The 21,212-nt window shown below is 33.8% G+C and overlaps 3 protein-coding genes across 3 annotated transcripts; all 3 read left to right on the plus strand.

Annotated features, from left to right (window-relative positions):
• Positions 1-2,375: 2,375 nt before the first annotated feature.
• On the plus strand, positions 2,376-5,501 carry LOC306845639 (protein THEM6-like). Its single transcript, XM_079378546.1, has 3 exons — positions 2,376-2,440; positions 3,764-4,268; positions 5,078-5,501. Coding segments are annotated over exons 1-3 (618 nt in total). The 5' UTR covers positions 2,376-2,438; the 3' UTR covers positions 5,189-5,501.
• Positions 5,502-6,081: 580 nt separating this feature from the next.
• Positions 6,082-10,430, plus strand: LOC306845640 (protein THEM6-like). The gene is made up of 4 exons (XM_079378547.1): positions 6,082-6,120; positions 6,471-6,975; positions 9,633-9,779; positions 9,975-10,430. Exons 2-3 carry the CDS (start codon positions 6,475-6,477, stop codon positions 9,738-9,740), a joined length of 609 nt encoding a protein of 202 aa, XP_079234673.1. The 5' UTR covers positions 6,082-6,120; positions 6,471-6,474; the 3' UTR covers positions 9,741-9,779; positions 9,975-10,430.
• Positions 10,431-11,878: 1,448 nt separating this feature from the next.
• On the plus strand, positions 11,879-19,641 carry LOC306846116 (E3 ubiquitin/ISG15 ligase TRIM25-like). Its single transcript, XM_079379237.1, has 7 exons — positions 11,879-12,507; positions 12,585-12,680; positions 15,121-15,354; positions 17,228-17,381; positions 17,496-17,555; positions 18,391-18,477; positions 18,781-19,641. The coding sequence occupies exons 1-7, from the start codon at positions 11,911-11,913 to the stop codon at positions 18,834-18,836; spliced, it is 1,284 nt and encodes a 427-aa protein (XP_079235363.1). The 5' UTR covers positions 11,879-11,910; the 3' UTR covers positions 18,837-19,641.
• The last annotated feature ends 1,571 nt before the right edge of the window (positions 19,642-21,212 follow it).

Here is a 21,212-nt window from a genome sequence, read left to right on the forward strand (position 1 = left end):
GAACTATTCCTTTAATGTTGTGAGCTTTCATCTGTGTGTCTTTGTGTAACCGTACAGTATTTAATCTATTTGTAATCAAATGCATGTCCTTCACCACTCATTCAACGCAAACACTCACAACCCATCAACACAGTCGTCTGTAAATACTCCTTATTGTCTTTCAGTAGCGATCTCTCAATAGACTCATTACTATTTCAGAAACACATTGCACCACAATCGATACATTTCCATTAACGTGATGGACGACTGTTTTTCAAATGCTCTCCCGTCTCAAGAGAATCACAGGATGGCGTTTATGAGACACAGACATGTCATGATTAAAGCTTTACTCTTGATACGACGTCTGTCTTCCTGGAATTTCAGCCCATTTAACTTCAGCCGATTATTCACATTCAGACACACTGCAGAGCTATTATTCTCACGTTAAAGCCTTGATGAATTCATGTGGTAATGCTGCATGTGAAAGGAGAACGGGGGAATATGGCTACAGTAATTTTCCATCTCTTTCAGACCTGTTCATCCCTCTCCGTCACTGACAATGCCAGACTCAATCTCCTATAATTCATCATTCATATTGACTTACAGGACTTCTCAGAGGACACAAACTGCAGCCAAAGCAGGAAGCAATCCAGCAGATATGAATACCTGAATTCATAAAAAGACAAGGAACCTTTAAAACATGCTAATTTTATGCATCCCACATGCTCCATTAATTAAATATGAAAACACGCAAACAGCCTGCTATAGTTTGTATATAAACATTCATTCACAACATGAATCCTGTGAGAATCTTCTCAAACAAATGCAAATCTGCTAATGCTAGCATTTCTAGATTTAGTAGGTGAATCCACATTTAAGAAGTTCCTAATTAATGTCAGCATCTAAACAGTATGGCTATATTAGTAACAGCATAGGCGTAAAGCTGTCAGTACATGGTACATGCAGGTTTTTTTTTCTTTTGTAAGAATATAATATATGGAATACTACATTTGTTGGAATGTACAGTATAAATAGTACAGGGAGAGGAATACTGCATTCCACAATATAATGTAATCGTTGTAAATGTTTGATTCATTATATGTGAGCACAAAACCAGTCTTAAGTCACTTTGTAGCAATAGCCAAAAATACATTGTATGTGTCAAAATTATTTATTTTTCTTTTATGCCAAAAATCATTAGGACATTAAGTAAATATCATGTTCCATGAAGATGTTTTGTAAATTTCCTACTGTAAATATATAGTAATATGCATTGCTAAGAACTTTCTTTTGGAAAACTTTAAAGGCGATTTTTGCCCTTTTTTTGCACCCTCAGATTCCAGATTTTCAAATAGTTGTATTTCAGCAAAATATTGTCCCATCCTTACAAACCATACATCAATGGAAAGATCATTTATTCAGCTTTCATATGGTGTATAAATCTCAATTTTGAAAAATGGACCCTTATGACTGATTTGTGGACACAAAATTAGAATAAAACAATTCTTTCTGAGAATGAAAATTAATTATTTATTATCTATTAATGAATATTTAAAATTGTAATATATTATTTAAAATTATTCAAAATATTAGATATATTATTAAATTATTTTAATTTTACATTTTTAATTAATATATATGCATATATAAATAAAATTAGAAATTTCATACAGTATATATATATATATATATATATATATATATACATTTTTTTTTTTTTTTTTTTTTTTTTTTTTTTTTAATTGTTAACAATTATATATCTATATATTTTTAGTGCTGTCAAATGATTAATCGCAATTAACCGCATTCCAAAATAAACGTTTTTGTACATAATATATGTGTGTGTACTGTGTATTATAAATTTACATGTATTTACATGTATATATTTATATTTATATAATTTATATTATATATAAATATATTTAATATACAAATATAAAATTTTTCTCAAATAAATACGTGCATGAGTATGTATTTATATATACATAATACATATACACAGTACACACACACACACACACACACATATTTTATATGCACATATAAACAAAAGCTTTTATTTTGGATGTGATTAATTGTGATTAATTGTTTGACAGCACTAGTTTCATTCTTAATAGTTATATATAGAATTATTTAAAATGTAAAATATATATATAAACACTTAATAATATTTTTATAATATATACAATATATTGACATTTTTATTATATATATTTATAGATCTATAAATTACAGATATTTAAAAAAATATATATATATAAATAAAAAATATTTCATAATACATATAATATCGTAATATTTGATTATATAATATATATAATAAACACATATCATATGTTACAAAAAAATATAAATGTAATATGGAACCGTCTTGCATGACGTCATATTTAGGGGGCGTGTCATCGTGCGTTCAGCCGGACGTAAAGACGTAAAACAGCAACTGGTAACACAGCGTGGACATGTGAGTACTGTAACACTTTCATAACTCTTCATTTAGTTCCGTCGAGTAGTTCATGTCCATTTTATCGTTTATTGTAAATGCGAAACTGATTTCGCAAAGGTTTGCTCAGCTGTCACAACAGTTCCTGTTTAAAACAACAACAACTGTGATTGAGACAGCTGTGAAGAAGTAGTTCATTAAAACTAAATCAAACACCGATTCAGTAAAATCTTTCTCTTTAACAGATCAACTGTGTTACACTGTTGGACATTACATTTAAATTCGTAAACTAACGTTAGATCAAGCGTAAACTAAATGTAACGTTAGGCTTGAATGAGTTTCTCTTGTTGTTGTAGCTTATTTATCAATTTACCAAAAATACATTCTCTGGTGTCTGATACTGGAAACACGTTTAATTACGTTTATATGTTTTAAAAGAAGAGCTTACAACGTGTTCACAAACCAGCTTAACTAGTTCTACTTGAACCAGGCTTGTAGAAAAACACTGAAAATCTCAGAACCTCAAAAAAACCCAGTGCAAATAGTCAATAAATATGCAGTTTATAATAGTTTATAATGTCATTGTCGACTGTGGCTGATGTGGCATATGCATATGTTTAATATACAGGGTTTCTGCAGGTTTTAAGAGGGTAAATGTAAGACTTTAAGACCAATTCAGGAAATAAATGTAATGGAACATCACCAGTGTGATCTCTCTAAATGTAAATGTTTTGTATTAGTAGTGCTTCACTCCCAGTCTGAAAATACAACTTCCAACTGATCTCCAGAAAAAAGGGAAATTAAATGGCTTTAGCTCTGCACTTTTCTCAACTTTTCAAGTCAAGAAATGTTTTCCAGTGAGAATATCTAAAAATTCTTATATCAAGACACATTAACTTGAGAAGCAAAATGACATGAGCCTTGTTTCATGAGAAATTGACCAAAAGCGTGATTAAAACAAGAAGAGTTTGCTTAATTCAAAGGGAAAACAAGTTTTCATACGGACAAATATTTGTTCTTGTTTTAAGCATAAACCCTCTTAAATTTAAGAAAACAAGACTTCATATGTTCAGTTTGCATCCCAACTAAATGAATCATGATTTAAGGACGTTTAGATATTTGTGTTGGAAATCAAGGTAGAAATACTGATGATGATATTCATTTTTTTTTTTTTTTGCAATGCATGCAACATTTAGCCTAATGCCATGACTTTATGAATTTAAGATTTTCTGCTCTGATGTAAGAGCTTTTTAGGCATGCATTTGTGCAAGGGTGAATTAAGATCCACAGAAACCATGTATATATCTATTATTCTGGCTTCAGTTTTACTTCTGTATATTGCAGGGAGGACACACTGCTGTGGATTGTGGGTGTGTTGTTACTCCTGTTCTGCAGTCTGGACGTGTGGTATTATATACGGGCAGTGGTTGTACTGAGCCGGGCCTGGTTCCTCTCACCCGTATTTGACATCACAGCAGAGCAGACCGCTAGCGGACGAGTCGTTCTCCATGATGTTGACCTTTGCCACATGAACAATGCACGTTACCTGCGCGAGTGTGACTTTGCCCGTTTCTCTCTGTACACCCGCAATGGTGTGTTCAAGGCTTTAAGAGCTCTAGGGGCCAACATGGTCGTTGGGGCAACTACCATCCGCTATAGACGTCCGCTGTGTGTCGGTGAGGCATTTGAGATTCGCAGTCGAATCGTTACCTGGGACGAGAAGTCATTTTACCTGGAGCAGAGGTTTGTATCTTGTAAAGATGGGATGGTGTCAGCTGTTATGTTCTGCAAACAGAATGTCCTGCGCAGCAGTCCGGACAAGATCCTGCAATACCTGTGCAAGAGAAAGGTGAGCTACTTTCATAGATTTACTAGCACTTTTAACTCTCTGGTGGTCTTCTGTTATGTTTTTACTTCATTGGAGTGGTACAATCTTTTGACATTTGTGGCAGTGCTAGATAAACACAAAAATATGGACATGATTCAAAAAGGCTATGAAAGTCTGTTTATAAATGCAGTATTGCATGATAGAACTTCACAATTCAGATAAAATTCAGAATTCCAAGAACAAAATAGTAATAAGAGCTTTTTTTTTTTTTTTGCATATAAAGGTTTTCATAATTCTGATGGGTTTTTTTCTCAGAATTGCGAGGAAAAAAGTCTGAATTGTGTGCTAAAAAGTTGCAATTACTTTTTAAAATTATTTTATACTGTAGCATAGAGCTTCCATTAAAGGCTAAGTCATCTTTAAAAAATGTGAAAATACAGAGCATTTCTTTTGGTGTTCAATTTACATATCAGACTAAGAAGTAGTATTTGATCATATCTAAATATATATCCAAATGCAACTTTATAAAAGTAATGAATTATTTCTGAAAATATTTTTATAAGCAAATAAAGAACACGCAGACCTATATAAACACTGTATTAGTTATTAATATTAATATTTTCACTATTTTAAATAGAAATAAAAGGTATATAATAGAGGTGAATATACCATGAAATTACAAGGAAATACTTGGGGAACAAGGAAAACCAGAGGGTTCAAGAAATGATTCACAAAAAAAATGTTATAAATTTACATGTTGTTCCAATCGAATATGAATTCCCTTTTTTTTCAAAACACTGAAGCCTGACATTTATGATCTGATTTTGTAGGTTGAAGTGCCAGAATTTCCTGAAGACCTGCAGCACTGGATCAATTTCATCTCAGCCAGCAGTAAAGCCCTCAGGGGGGAATGTCAGCTCGATGATAAAAAGAACGAATGACGGCTCACTGCCTTAAATGAACTCTCAAACACTGGTTTACAAAAACACAACCACATTCTGATGCACATACACTAATGTCTCAGGTGTTTGGACACTCCAATGAGAAATAAACGTTCTGCTGTAATCTAAATGCTGCATTATGTGTTGTGCATACTGTAAGATTGAGGATATGTACAAACAATTTCTTAAAAATAGATTTTTTTTATGGTGTATTACTGCCACTGACTGGTCTGGAGTGTGAAACATTAATAGCAAGGGAAACAAAACAATAACAATAAATAAAACTATGCCACTTATGCAGTATGTGTAATTTAACTTCCATTTTCTAATCCTGTTATTCTGAGATAAGTATTTCTCTTAATATTTTTGGCTGTCCTAATGCACAAATCAAAAGATTTGGTAGATTGAAACGGATTGCATTATATATCTCAATTTCTGTAATAACTTTTACGTAAAATAATATATTACTGCTTAAATGACTTACAAAACATACCTCAGCATACAATGAATTGGGAATTATGCCAACATATCCAAGTAGCAGCAAAAACGATTCTGTTCAACGATTATATAAATAATTTATTGAATTCTTTAAAAACCATAACAATTGTCATCATTGTCAAATCATAAAAATACAACTACAGTCCAGGGTCATTCAGTCCAGAGGAAGTCCTTTAGCAAAGCCATTGTTCTTATAGCTTTTAAGTTTGTAGAGAATCCAATAGATTCAAAATACATTTTCATTTCAAGTTTGAATCTTAAAAAAAAGAGGTTTGCATTCAGAAAATTTATTAAATAAAATCTTGGAAGCGGTGATGAATTCTGGCGTCACTCCGTTCGTCTGGCCTCGTCACGTGGCCTCGTCAAACCAATCAGAGCGCAGCTTCTGTCTGTGCGGAAGTGCGTGAAGCCGGTGTGTTGCGGGTGTCAATCGCGTGAGTAACAACAATATCATATTTGACAATATTATAATTATGAACACTCGTTTACCAATTTACACGTATTACAACTCAAACCGGTCTACTTAGGTTTCGCTGCACGACCTTGTCTATGATCTACATGTACATCTGATATTTAATCCAAACGTTGATTTTTGATTCATTACCTATATTAATAAATGTGAGGTATTTCCATAGCAGTTTTTAAATATATATATATATTTATTTATTTTTATAAATAAAAGAGATGCAATCATGTGTTGTGTGTTGTTTTCCGGGTCACGCTTGTTATAAACTGTATGAATTATCCATGATGTGAATAATTAATAATGTTCACTGTGTAACAGAATCATGCTGCTGTGGATTCTGTCCGGCTCTCTGCTTCTGTTCGGCAGCTTTGACGTCTGGTACTTCTTGAGAGCAACGTGGATGGTGATCAAGTCCTGGTTCCAGGGTCCGGTTCGAGACGTTCTGGCGGAGCAGGTGGTCCACGGAAGGGTTTTCCTCCACGACCTGGACTTTATGTGTCACATGAATAACGCTCGCTATCTGCGCGAGTGCGACTTTGCGCGCTACGCGTACTGCACGCGGAACGGGCTCTTTCTGGCGGCGCGTGCGCTCGACGCCTCTATGCTGATCGGAGCCACCACCATCCGCTACCGGCGCTCGCTGGGGTTCGGCGAGGCCTTCGAGCTGCGCACGCGGATCGTGGCGTGGGACGAGAAGTCCTTCTACCTGGAGCAGAGGTTCGTGTCCAAGACAGACGGGTTCGTTTCTGCTGTCATGCTGTGCAGGCAGAATGTCATTCGCGGAAATCCACAGAGGATCTTGGATCATATTTGCAAGAGGAAGGTATGCATTTATAACGAGTGCATCATGTGGTTATGTATTTTGTGCATTAAAGTTGTTGATTTCTTTTTCTTAGGGTGACCATACGTCCTCTTTTACCCGAGATGGCCTCTTTTTGGACCTAAAAATGCGTCCGGCCGAAATTTCTAAATCCCTCTCCTACTGAATTTCTGACCATTGCCGCCTGCTCTGGCAAACATTCTAATATTGCATGTAATTTTCCCCTATCAATGCCCCTATCAATATGCAGAGGATTTAAATCTGTTATGAATAAGCGCTCGCTGTTCAGTTTCACTTTCACTTTCGATTTGGCATCACGCGCACTCTGTGTAAAGGGAGCACATCTTATAAGATCAGATATCTCTCAGTCTGTTGAGCAGCAAATCCTCCAGCATGGTCTGTCAGTCATCTCTCCTTACTCTCGACCCGACCTGCAGCTTGTGTCGGATGTAGGGTTGCGAAGGCCGCTTTTTTTCCCCCCATAGAATTGGGTAGATGAGTTCCCCCATGGGTTGATACCCCCCACCCCCCCCCCCCCCCCCCCCCCCGCACCCCCACCCCATTGAAAGATTTTGCATTCTACCCATGATAAACTGTGGTAGATGTTATGTTTTGGGAAGAATTGCCACTGGTAGCAATCTGCATAACAGTGACTGTAAAATATATATTTTAGGAAATTAGAACTTTTGAGTTGGGATATTATATAACCTTCCTCAAACAATCCACAAACCCAACCAAGAGCCCCATCTGCCCCGGCCCCCACTGTCCTCTTTCTGGAAAACTGAAAGATGCTCACCCTATTTTAACATTTAAAAGCCCCAAATATGCTCATCCTTGTGCAAGAACCCCCCATCCTAGAATATAGTACTGTAGTGTTAGATGTTTGTGCTTGGATATTTACTTATTTATTTGAAATGTGTTATTTTTATTTTAGACAAATTTTATTGTAATCTTATTTATTTATTTACTTTTTGCATTTTTTTGGACCCCCAAATATGCTCATTCTCATGCCTATGGGCCCCATTCTAAAATTTAAAAGGCAGTTGTATATTTTCATGTAAAAGGCCCATTATTTTAAATATGTGTAAAATATTAGGTTGAAGATATTTAGGTGTAGTGCACAACATTAATGATATATTTTCTTCTGCTCACTGTAGTACTGTGCTATTGATAGTTTTCACGTGACGTCTCACCTGGAAGGCAAACGAAGCTTTGCTCCAATGACCGCAAGTTATTTTACGCAGATTGCATAAAGTAATAATGTAGTAGAACGCAGATATTAAAAGGCAAGACCTTATTGATGATGTATATTTTGTACTGGCAAGAAGATGAAGCCAGAATATAAACGCAATGTGCAAAGTTTCACATTAAATGGCTTCCCATAGAAAACCATTAGAAGGAAAACACTGAGCCATTAAGCGGATTGCATTCATATTCCGGCCTCATCTGCTTACCTATGTAAACTATGCATTATTAATATGGTGAATACTTAATTTGATCTTTTAATATTACAGTTTAAAATATATTACGGCACTTTAAGTGTTTTTGGAAAATTTTGTCGCACTGTTTATGATTGAAATATTGCAATGCTTAATATAGATTGCAAATGGCCAAAACTTGCATTTTGTTCAGAAATACCTTTGTTTTATTCTTTTGAGAGGTGATCGAAATATTTGTGGCTGGGAAATTTGTGACACGCTTGTGCAGCAGTTCTATGGATGTTTTGCCCTCCAAGTCTTCGAGGCGCTCACGTGACTGAAAGCTATGAATTAGATGCGTTATTTCTTTTTTTAATTATTTAAATAAAAGTTCTACTTTTATTTGAATAATTTGTATATATTTAATTTTATAAATTTTTTTAGATCCACAAATATGCTTATCCTAAAATTGAAAAGGCAGTTATATATTTTTTTTCATGCATAAAGACACAATTTATAAAGTGAAAATTAATATTATAAATATATGTAAAATATTATTTGGACAATATATATTTTTTATTATTCTATATTATTACGTTCCTCTTACTAAAGTATTATTATTATTGTTGATGTGCTATTTATTTAAATTAAAAGCATATTATTTTATTTCATTATTTATTTATTTTAATCACGTACTTATTTATTTAGTTTATTATAATTAGTAGTAGTAGTGTTACGATAGTACTGTTACTGTTATTAATTAATTAATTTTTGGACCCTCTAAAGACCCAATTAATACAGTGAAAAAAAATTATGTTATATATGTGTGTTAAATATTATTTGTAAAATATTTACATTATTTTTTTTCTACTCTGTATAGTACTGTACTGTTAGGTTTATTTATTTAATACAATTTATTTAGTTCAATTAAATTTTTTAATAATAATAATAATTATTATTCATTTTTTTATTTTAAACATTTTTACAGTGTTTTTCTCTAAACATTTCCACGGACCCCCTTGTAGGTCTCCAGACCCCAGTTTGAAAACTCCTGCATTAGAGCCCTAACAAACAGTACCATGGTAATACTATGCTTTTTGGATATATATCATGGTAATACCATGAAACTCCTTGGCTTACCATGAACATAGTAATCGTTTCAAGACACTTTGGTGATACCATATTGTTAGACGCGTAATATGGTAATATGGTGGTTTTCTTATATGTGTCTCTGATCTGAAGGTGGATTGCCCTGAGATTTCAGAGGATCTTCAGCACTGGATCAGGTTCATCTCTGCCAGCAGTCAGGCTCTGAGAGCAGAGAGTGGACTTGACGACAAGACCAAATGATCATTTCAAAGACTCTTACAGTACGCCTTCCTTCTGCATGTAAGTTTCCCGTGATGCTAACCTTAAAACCATAACTCTCTAAGTGTCCGTTTTAAAGTTACAAAAAGGTTTTCTAGTCCAGAACCCGTGGCTGTTGGCAGCTTCAGTGTTTACTCCACCACACCAGCCCTCCGTATAGTTTATTTGTTTAAAAGTATTACAATATCATTATTGTGCTTACAAAATCCATTCCAGAACCTGCAAGAAATATGACTGACAAACCACAGAGCATGAATCTCTGTTGAGAAACAGAGCGCATGAACGAATGTTGAAAACTTGACTGCATTGACTTGAACGCTGGGGGCTTTTGAACACTCCTATGACCAAATACGCACATGAACGTAAGAAAAATCACGTTAAAAGGATTTGCACTGAGTATTTTAATAATATAAATGGTATTGTGAATTGTGTTTTATCATATCACATCATGGATTTGTTGTGCTGGTCAGATATGTAGTTATTTATTCCAATTTAAAACTGAAACTGTTTATTCTTGTTATTATTTATGAGAAGGGAACATGTATTTATTTAAAAAAAAAAAAAAAATCTGAGATTTGCATAATTTCTTTGAGAAGAGTCTGTATGTAAAATAATTGAAGCACCTGTAATGAAACTTGAAGACTTGCTTTATGAAATAAAATCGTGCATTATAAATAATGTTTGTATGTTTCTGAGTCATTAGAAGCCTTTGTTTATAAACAGTGTTCATGTATCTGGATCATGTGAGAGCAGCACTACTGCCATCTAGTGTGAAAAGACTGACATATCACGCTCTCAAACTGGAGAGTTGAATGGCATTATATTTGGTTTGTCCCACTTTTGAATCAATGGCAGCAGTACTGAAGCTCACATAAACAAAACCTGATGTTCATGTTCTGCAGTATAACTTGAGATGTTCCTCAGAGCATCTTAAGTTCAGTGTAAGCAAGAAAAATTGACAAATTCTGTACAAAGGATTTTTTATCACTAAACATACTCAACAATAAAAAAAAAATTATTCATTTTGCGACAATTTTTCTTTGTTTTAGTTTTATATTTATTGTATTTTGTTATAATTGTTTTTTCTCAAAAAAAAAAAAAAAGTGGTTTATTGTCAAGTTTAAAATAGATTTTGAGTTCCATGATCTTCTGTGTGCACTGTGGATATTAAATAAAAAGATATTGAATCTTTAAAATATTTATAAATTATATATATATATATATATGTATGTATGTGTGTGTGTGTGTGTATGTAAATTTATAAACAGCTTTGGATCGTTCAGGTAACAATGCAGTATTAAGAATCAAGCGTATGTAAACTTTTGAACAGTCATTTTTATAAATTCAACTATTATTTTCTCTTGTGGACTATATGTAAACATATTTTATGAGAAATATCTTATTCAGGTCAGTACTAAATAAACAATAACATGCATTTTGTATGATCCCTCTTATTTTGGTAAAATAATTAACATTTAGCAGATTCTGAAAGGTGTATGTAAAGTTTTGACGTGCATACACACATACACACACACACATTTTTTTAATTAAATAATAAATGTTTATACTAAATCATTTTTATTTATACATTTTATTTATAATTATAAATGTATAAATATGATATATTATAAATAATTAAATATATCTTAATATATAATTATATATATATATATATATATATATATATATATATAATATATTTTATGCGGTTATAAAAATTATTTATCACATTTAAAGTAAATAATAAATGTTTATAATGTCTTATTTATAAGTTATATCTTAGATATTTAAATGTGTATATATATATATATATATATTATTGATTTACATTTACTTAAATATAAACTTACAATTATAAATGTTTATAAAATCTAAAATGCTTTTAAAATTTAAAATAAATATATAAAATATTTATTTTATTTCTTTTTTTATTATTATTTATTTATGTGCTGATTTTGTGGTGACATATGACCTAGACTCATTTTTTTGAGCTGCACTAACTGCAGGCAGCTCAGTGTTTTCTGACATGCGCAGCTGTTCAGCCCCTCCCCCTCCTGTCAGACTCTGCGGTCACGTGACTCACTTCCTGCATAAACAAAGCTTGCCTGGGCTTCATTCTGCCACTGGGTTGGACGGCAAGTATCTTTTTAAAATGGCGCAAGCTGGGGTTTTCCTGGAGCACGACCAGTTCAACTGTTCCATATGCCTGGACGTCTTGAAGGACCCTGTGACTATTCCATGTGGACACAGTTATTGTAAAGGCTGCATTAAAGGCTACTGGGACCAGGATGACTATCTGGGCATCTATGGCTGTCCTCAGTGCAGGCAGAGCTTCGCTCCCAGACCCTTGCTGGGCAGGAACACAATGCTGGCTGATGTGGTGGAGAAACTGACGAAGACGGGGCTCCACGCTGGACCGACAGCATCTGATCCGACCCAAGCCGAACCCGGGGATGTGGAGTGTGATGTTTGCTCTGGGACAAAAAACAAAGCCTTTAAATCCTGCCTGGTCTGTCTGGCGTCTTACTGTGAGACCCACCTTCAACCCCACTACGAGTCTCCTGCCTTTCAGAAACACAAGCTGGTTTCTCCTTCAAAGATGATACAAGAACAGCTCTGCTCTCGCCATGATAAACTCCTGGAGGTGTTTTGCCGCACAGATCAGCAGTGTATTTGTTATCTTTGTTTAACAGATGAACACAAAGGACACGACACTGTTCTAGCTACAGCAGAGATGAATGAGAAAAAGGTAATGTGCTCGAGTGTTTCTAGAGTGTGAGTCAGTATAAATATGTCATGTTATGTAACCTGTGTTTTTCTTCCCAGAATGCTCTGACGGACATGCAGAGGATTTCCCAGCAGAGGATTCAGGAGAGAGAGAAGGAGCTGGCCGACCTGAGAGAGGCTACACAGATGCTTACTGTGAGTCTGTGTGTCTGCCTGTCTCTCTGTGTGTGTGTGTGTGTGCGTGTGTGTGTGTGCGTGTGCGTGCGTGTGTGTGTGTGCGCGTGTGTGCGCGCGTGTGTGTGTGTGTGTGTGTGTGCATGTTTATGTGGTTTATGAGGACACAAATGTGTATAATGACATGGGTATGACAGAGGTATTACAATATGAAGGTGGTTTATGAGGACACTGCCTATGTCCCCGTAATTCAAAAGGCTTAAAAAACATACTAAATTGTGTTTTTTTTTTTTTATCTAAAAATGCACAAAGTCTCCTGTGAGGGCTAAGTTTAGGTGTAGGGTTGGTGTAGGGCAATAGCACACACAGTTTGTTCAGTATAAAAACCATTACGCCTATGGAGAGTCCCCATAAACCACAAAAACCAACGTGTGTGTGTGTGTGTGTGTGTGTGTTTCTCCTAACAGACTCCACTGAAGTTTCAAAGTCAATCAGTATCACCTTGTAAAACTTCTTTCAATAATATTTTAATTATTAGGGGCAAAACCCACAGCTGCCTAGTTGCTTTTATATATTAATATGCAATTTATTTATGCTTGCTATATACAGTGTGTGTGTGTGTATATATATATATATATATATATATATATTAGGAAGAAAAAGTTTATTTATACACTACCGTTCAAAAGTTTTTTTTTTTTTAAGAAATTAAGACTTTTTTTTTTTTATCAAGGATGTTAAATTGATCAAAAGTGACCGCAAAGACATTTATAATGTTACAACAGATTTCTATTTCTAATTTAATTTATTTATTTTGACCAGCGATTCGGCATATTAGAATTATTTCTGAAGGATCATGTGACAATGAAGACTGGAGTAATGACTTTGCACCACAATAATACATTTATTTAATAACTTTATTTTAATTTATTTTAATAAATTTATAAAAATAACAGAAATAAATTACATTTCAAAATACCAGAAAAGTTATTTAAAATGGTAATAATATTGAATATATGTATTATATAGATAGATGTATAGATAGCTACATAGATGCATAGTTTTTTTTTGTTAAAGGCAAAAAACATAGCAAAATCTAACAAATTACTTTTCACAAAAAGTGAATACAATTTATTTATTTTTTTTTTAGTTTTTGAGTACAATTGTTTTGTACACTTAATTATTTTAAAGCTCTTGCCAATAATTGAAATCACAGTGGTCAATATCTCAGATTAAAGGGGCTGTCTTCAATAAAATAACCATTTTAAAATAAAAATAAAATAATATAATAAATGTAGTATTCTAACCACATATTATTTTTATTTGAGCTTTTAGGGAATCACTCTTAAGATGATTATATGATTAATTGCTATTAATCAGAATATCCAACTTATACCTGGTTAACGATACCTTATTAACGACTTGTCCCGCAAGTATTAAAATCAGCACGTTATTTCTTAACCATACCTTATTCGCTGTAAAACCTTCTTCCAGACATTTTTTCATGAATTACTGCGCTCCATGGAGAGAGATTCAGGGGAGTACGAGTTCTGTTTTTTTCAAAAGTGACAAAAAGGGAGTTTTCTTCGTCTGATTTTATGATGAAAGCAGCCAGGCGCTTAAAATGGCTCTTCTCTTAAAAGCATCTAGATGTGACTGTTCCATATATCCTGGTTTTATGGTCCCAGGAGACAAAGGGGTTCGAAGCGAGGGGTGCTGAAATGCGAGCTTTGATCCTTGCTTCAGGAATGTGTTGAAAATAGAGATGTGTGCGTATCCTGATTTAAGACCAGGTCTTACATAAATAAATAAAAACAAATTAAATTAAAGTATATTTTGTATAACATGTAAGTCGTTGTCATATTTATGTTAATGACTTGTTTTGATTGGCTACAGAACTGGAGTCAAGACCTAGACCAAAACCAGACCTCTTACACCTAGACTAGACTGAATAAGACTAAACTAAAAGATTCAGATCCAGAGTAGTCCACAAACCAGGTTGTCCATTCTAATAAACTAAAATAATAATTAAAAACAAAATTGCAGTATTCATTTAAAACACTTTCCCCCCAATTGTTAAGTTTTATAAAAAAAATTCAAAAGCATTTTTTTAATATTTTTTTCATATATTTGACCCTTTTACATTATAAATCTAATAATATGTTTAAAATCCTGTGCAAGTATCAAACAAATGAGTTCCAGCTTTGACTGTGACCCTGAGCAAGGTCTCAGTTATACAGCATGGTCTCAAGGCTAAAGCTGTGTAAAGATTTCTGAAGAGCTGTTTTTGCACTTTACTTTAGGAGAACGTTCTGCTTGAATTGAGTTCTGAAAGTTTGAGCACGTCTACATAGTACATCAAACTCCTACTTCAAAAGAGCAATAAAAATCCTGTTTTCCGCCGCATGACCTCTTTAAAGCTGAAGTCACGCTTTATCACTCCGCTTTTGTCTCCTCTCAGCTCTCCGCACAGACGGCCCTCGAGGAGAGCGAGCGCATCTTCACAGAGCTGGTGTGCTCCATAGAGCGCCGGCGCACTGAAGTGACGGAGCTGATCCGGGGTCAGGAGAGGGCGGCAGTGAGCCAAGCTGAAGCACTCCTTCAACAACTGGAGCAGGAGATAACAGAGCTGAAGAAAAGACACGCTGAATTAGGAGAGCTCTCGCAAACAGACGACCATATCGCCTTCCTTCAGGTAATGCTGCTGCTTGTTCACAAATTGCTTTCTTATCCAAAGTCTCCGGAGTATCCTGAGGTTAAGTGCCTTGATTGAGGACACAGTGGTGATTAGTTTATGAAGCACATTTTCTGTGATTTGAACCTGATCAGTGTTTTGGTGACTTTATGCTTTTCCATGACACATTGCAAGAAAACATATATAAGTCTAAAAGGACAGTAAAGTCCCTTTTTTTTGGTAACCGTTTACTTAAAGCCTTTATTTATAATGAATTCTAAAAGCAGTTTTAATATGTTAATTATGCCTTGTAATACACCTTATAATGCATTGTGTGATCCCATGAAAAATTGTATCTATTCATTCTTACACATTTAGAAAGTGCGTTAAAACACATGACAAATAAACCTTCAATTTTATGCTTTTTAACTTTGGTTACAATTATTTATGAAGATATATCATGCATTACAATGTACATTATTAGTATCTTTACAGTGCATCGTACATGAAGGCTTAAAGTAAACTGTTAATGATTATCCTTTTTTTTTTTTTTTGCAATTAATTTTTTTGTTGCAAAAAACACCTTTTCTCAGAATTGCAAGTTTATATCTGACAAGTCTGAGAAAAAAAGTATGAATTGCAACGTTACCTCAAAATTGTTAGACATAAGCTCTTAAATGTGAGAAATTAAGTCAGAACTGTCTGTTATAAACTCGCAATTTTGATGATAAAATGTCTAAAATGCTCAATTTAAACGTTAACAGTCAGAATTGATATAAACGTACAATTCTGAATAAAGTCTGAATTTTGAGATAGAAACTTGGAATTGCAAGAAATAGTGTAAAAAAACTGAATTGTAGTAATATACCTCAATAATGCGAGAAATAAACTTAAAGTCAGAATTGGGTTATAGATGTAACTCTATATTGTGAGATATGAACTTGAAAAAAAAATCCAAATTGCAAGATATAAACTTGTAATTGTGGGAAATACAGACAGAACTGTGTTATGAGATAATTGCGAGATATTGTGAAGAATACATTGCAAATTGTAAAAACTAAAAACTGCAAGTTATAACTCAATAAATAAATCTAAATTGTGTTATGAACTCGCAATTTTGAGAAAAAAGACACAACTGTGAGATGTTAACTCAAAATTGAACTCAGAATTGTGAGAAAAAAAATCTTAATTGTGACCGGTTTACTCAAATTTACTAGGTTAAAATGTGGAAGTCATGGCGGAATCAATCTCTTTTGCACTTATACTTGTGAACTAACAAATATTTGTTGAGTATTAAAAATGTTCATTTTTGGGTGACCAATTCCTTCAGATGCGACTCAAAATTATGAGATATAACCTCGGAAATATAAGATGTAAAGTCAGAACTGTGAATTATGAACTCGCAATTGTGAGAACAGTATGAATTGCAAGATTCAACCACAAGACTGGAAGGTATAAACTTTGACAATTCAGACTTTTTTTTCTCAGATTTCCAAGTAAATTGTGGGGAACTTTTAGGTGACAAGTTTTTCCTTCAGATGTGAGCGTATGCTAAAGAAAGGCTCTTAGCTGACCTAAGATCTGAACCCACATTTGTCATTTGGACCATTTGATCTCCTGATTTTTATTTTTTTTATTTTAGTTTCACAGGGTGATTATATATATATATATATATATACATTTTTTTTTTTTTCTCAAAACTTCAAAAGGACTAAAAAGAGCGGCACGGAATTGAGATTGCATCAGTATCTGCTTTTGTGAACTGAAACCAGTATCAGGAATTGTATTTGGGTTTCATACCATTTTTGATTTATTAAAGTTTGAAGTCAGACCACTGCCTACAGCTAACAGTTTTCATTCAATAATTCTGTCTTTCACCGTTGTTCTTTTTCAGAACTGCAGGTCTCTGTGTGCTCAGCCTGTGCCTGTTGACTTGCCAAACATCACCTCTGACCCAAACTTTGGATCCATGATGACGGCGCTGACCGAGTTCCAGGCTCTCCTCGAGGACGTCTGCCAGGGAGGATTTGTCAATATCTCAGAGAAAGGTGAACAGACTTGCATCCTGAGACCTTTCAAGCAATTAAGGACTAAATCAATATTTCATTGTATTGTGAAATTACTTTGAGTACTTGATCTAACCGTCCCGTTCCGGTTTGCAGTGAATCACGTTACTATTATTGAGAGCACCAAACCAAAGACAGATTCAGAGTCCATTACAGGTAAGTGTCCATAGAATTAAAAATGCATTAAATTAAGTCTTGCATATATAATATGTTCTAAAACCTAGTGACTTAAAGCACGATTTTTGGTTACCTGAAGAACCTTTTAGTGATCAGTTCTTAAAAAATCCAAAGATTATTTAAAAATCCAAAGACTTTTTTTGGAATGAAAATTTCCTTGGATGTTAAAGATTCTTAATGGAAACACAAATGACAATAAATCTGCTTTATTTTTACGAGTGTAGGAAACGCAACTCGCGCTTAATTTCAATAGATATTACAATATTAATATATTTTAAAATGTCATTTATTCCTGTGATCAAAGCATCATTTCTTCAGTGTCACATGATCCTTCAGAAATCATCCTAATATGCTGTTTTGCTGCTCAAGAAACATTTCTGATCATTATCAATGTTGAAAACAATAGTGCTGCTTCACATCTTTTTTAGGATTCTTTGATAAATCGAAAGTCCTTAAGAACAACATTTATTTGAAAAATATTTTTGTAACAATGTGGCTTTACTCATTTATCAATTTAATGTATGTTTGTGGGATGAAAGTGTGAATTAACCTTTGAAGTGGATTGAAAAGTTGTCCTAAGACAAGAATGCAGTTTGGTTTTAGGATAACTTTCATGAAAGGTTTTGACTTCAGATGTTGACTAGTGTGTATACATGTTCAATAGTAGTATGCAATGCTCACAAAGTTTGGAATAAAGCCTTACAATTACAAATGTATATGATGTTTTATTTTCATCTAATAAAATTAATATTTTGATTTTGACTACACGTGAAGAAGCTTTCAGTGCTAACAGGATGAATGGTTTATTTCGTAGCTTCAGCACCGGTCTTTGGTCAGGCTGTACAGAGCCCGTTTACCATTAACGTCCCAACAATTAGTGTGTTTCCATTCTCCTCATTTGGTGAGTATCAGGAAAAGCTTTTATTGTACACTTTTAAAAAAAAGTCAGTAAAAATATGGGCTGATTTTTTATTTTTTTTTATTTTCTGTATTGATTTTTTACAGGTGTTTTACCCGTATTTTGAATTGCATTGTGTAGTGTTTTAAAGTTGAAAGAAATGTCTATAAATATACAGTAACAGACTTGTAATTACTTGTCATTTGCTGCCAGGGCATTTTTCTACAGATTTTTTCTCTTACAGTGTAGAATCTCTGAGCCCCTTTTTTTGCATACAGTAAATAATTTTCTCTTTTTCCTCTTCAGGATCCAGATCACAAGGTCCTCGTCAGAGACTGCAGCCACGTAGGAGACGAAGGTAGCCTTAAGATCGGCCTGAGAAATGCCTGATTAGAATTCAATCAAGAGGCCAATGTGGGTTTGTGGTCATTTTTTGGAACATGTACATTTTCATGGTTAAAAAAACTGTAAAGCTATTAACCGCAAACTCTTATTACTAAATAAGACAGAAATATGTAAATGCAGATGCGTTTCAGTGTCTACCGTCCAAGTCTCAACGGTATTAACTTTAATCTTATGTTAATCTGTATATTTTACAATTACAGATGTGTTTGGAGTGAAAGTTGCAATATTGTGTGATCAAAACTTTTCAAAATAATTACCTGTTGATTAAGCTATGATTATAGTATTTTCCTAGGTATTAATCATACACATTATAGTGTGTTATACTTGTGTAAATAATCAATGTTTTATTCACTGACGCTGTCTATCTATTGACATATTCATTTTAGCTTTATACTGTATGTTTGATATGTATTTGTGTGTGTTAAACATTTAGTTGCAAGAATTTTTTTAATTAGGATGTTAAATACTTATTTTTCATATTATGAAAAATAAAGTTTCTTCCAAACAGTTTGATGGCTCTGGTAGTTTACTGTGTAGCCAAATGAAAAAAGAAAAAGACTTGACTCACGTGTGCTTGATTCAATGCACTTGACTTGAGTTTTCATTTCCAATGTGACAAATGAAGCCAAGACAATATCAATCATGGTTTTTAACATCTCTTTATTTTGGAAGCCCATTTTTTGCCACAAAAGTAGTCTTCGTAATCATAATAGTAAGTTGAAGTTGTGATTAAAACCAATTGTGACATGACAAATTAATTACTGTCGTGTGTGTGTGACTCTCTCACACACACACGACGCAAAATTCCGCTTTTAAACAGTCAATACTTAAACTAATAACAAAACATGCAGTCGCTGATTCAGAAGCGCCAGATTGTCATAGCAAAGTCAGAATGACCTCCTCTCATAGGTTCACGAAACGGTCGTCCATAAAATGCGTTGCTCTTCTGTTGGAAGTAATCTTAATGATTCCTAAACGCATCTACTTTCGTAAGGCCAAATAAAGTGCTTTTGTATGAAGGTAAAATGACGTCACCTGCGCATGCAAATCTTTTTGACATCATTTTACCTTCATACTTTTGCTTTCACCTAGAAACACACAGCGTCTCCCTGTCTTCATCAACACTACTGCGGTTACTGAAGCCACGCCCTCTTTCTTTGCGTGAACATTTGGGCTGCATTAGGCAAATATTTCCACATCTTAACGTCACGATGTGGGGGCGTGTTTGAACGAGCCGTTTTAGGGGGTGTGGCAGAGTCTTAACTTTAATAAAGAATATCTCTTTGGTTTTGAGACTCTAGTCTCTGTAACTTCAGGGATCTTTTCTATGCGCAATCAGCTTGTAACACTCCAAAGAGAAAGGAAAACTTGAAATCACATCATAAGACCCCTTTAAGAAACAGGCCCCAGCTCAGGTCAGCAACGAGAAATGATTACATAATTTCAAAAACTTTGTGTTTTCATGTGTAGTAGCAAAAACTATTAATCACTGTGAAGAAAACAACACGCAGTACAAGTTCATTAAGAAAAGTTAGAGCACTTGATTATAAAGACCAATTAACTAACTGCTTATGAGTCATGTCATAATTTTGACTTTATACTTTATCTTAGAATTATGACTGTCTCAACTTTTATGATTTAGCATCTCATAATCCTGAATGAGCTCACTGAATCCATCAGATCAGCTACTGAATCGACATATAACTCACTTAAACTATAAGATCAATGTTAACGCATAGTTTAATATAGACATTTGTTTTTATTTGCTGTACAAACAAAAAGCAAAATATATCTGTAGGTTACATCTCACTTTAATGTCTTTGCTCATGTTTAACCATCTTTTTTAGCTTAACTGAAGCCTTATGGCAACTCAATAATATTAGTAAATGTAGCCAGTTTAATACTATGATAAAGAAAATACCAAATAATAACCAAAAGAGAACAAAAACTAAAAAGTTTGAAAATTATAAAAAGAATAGAATGGAGCTGCATGGTATGGAACTTAGTGACTTTCATGGCACTTGCTTTGGGAACATAGGCAAAAATGGTCTTTTTAAAAAAAAAAAAAAAGTCAAATTTACATTGTTAGCAGTCTAAAATGCCACATAAATACGATTTAAAAAAAAATAAAGTTTCATTAATGATAAACAATAGTATCATTTGAAAGCAGAGACTTTCTTTGTTCTTTCAGTGATTAATACTCACAATGTGTTTCTCAAAATAATGGAGCAGATCACATATAATACAATGTAAAGCAAACTCATGCACCTGCAACTTTATATTTGCATAAAAACAAAAAAAGTGACCTCCTGTACTTGGTGATTGGCTGCAGG

The sequence above is a fragment of the Barbus barbus genome (assembly GCF_936440315.1).
Source record: "Barbus barbus genome assembly, chromosome: 26".
Classification (NCBI taxonomy): Eukaryota; Metazoa; Chordata; class Actinopteri; order Cypriniformes; family Cyprinidae; genus Barbus; species Barbus barbus.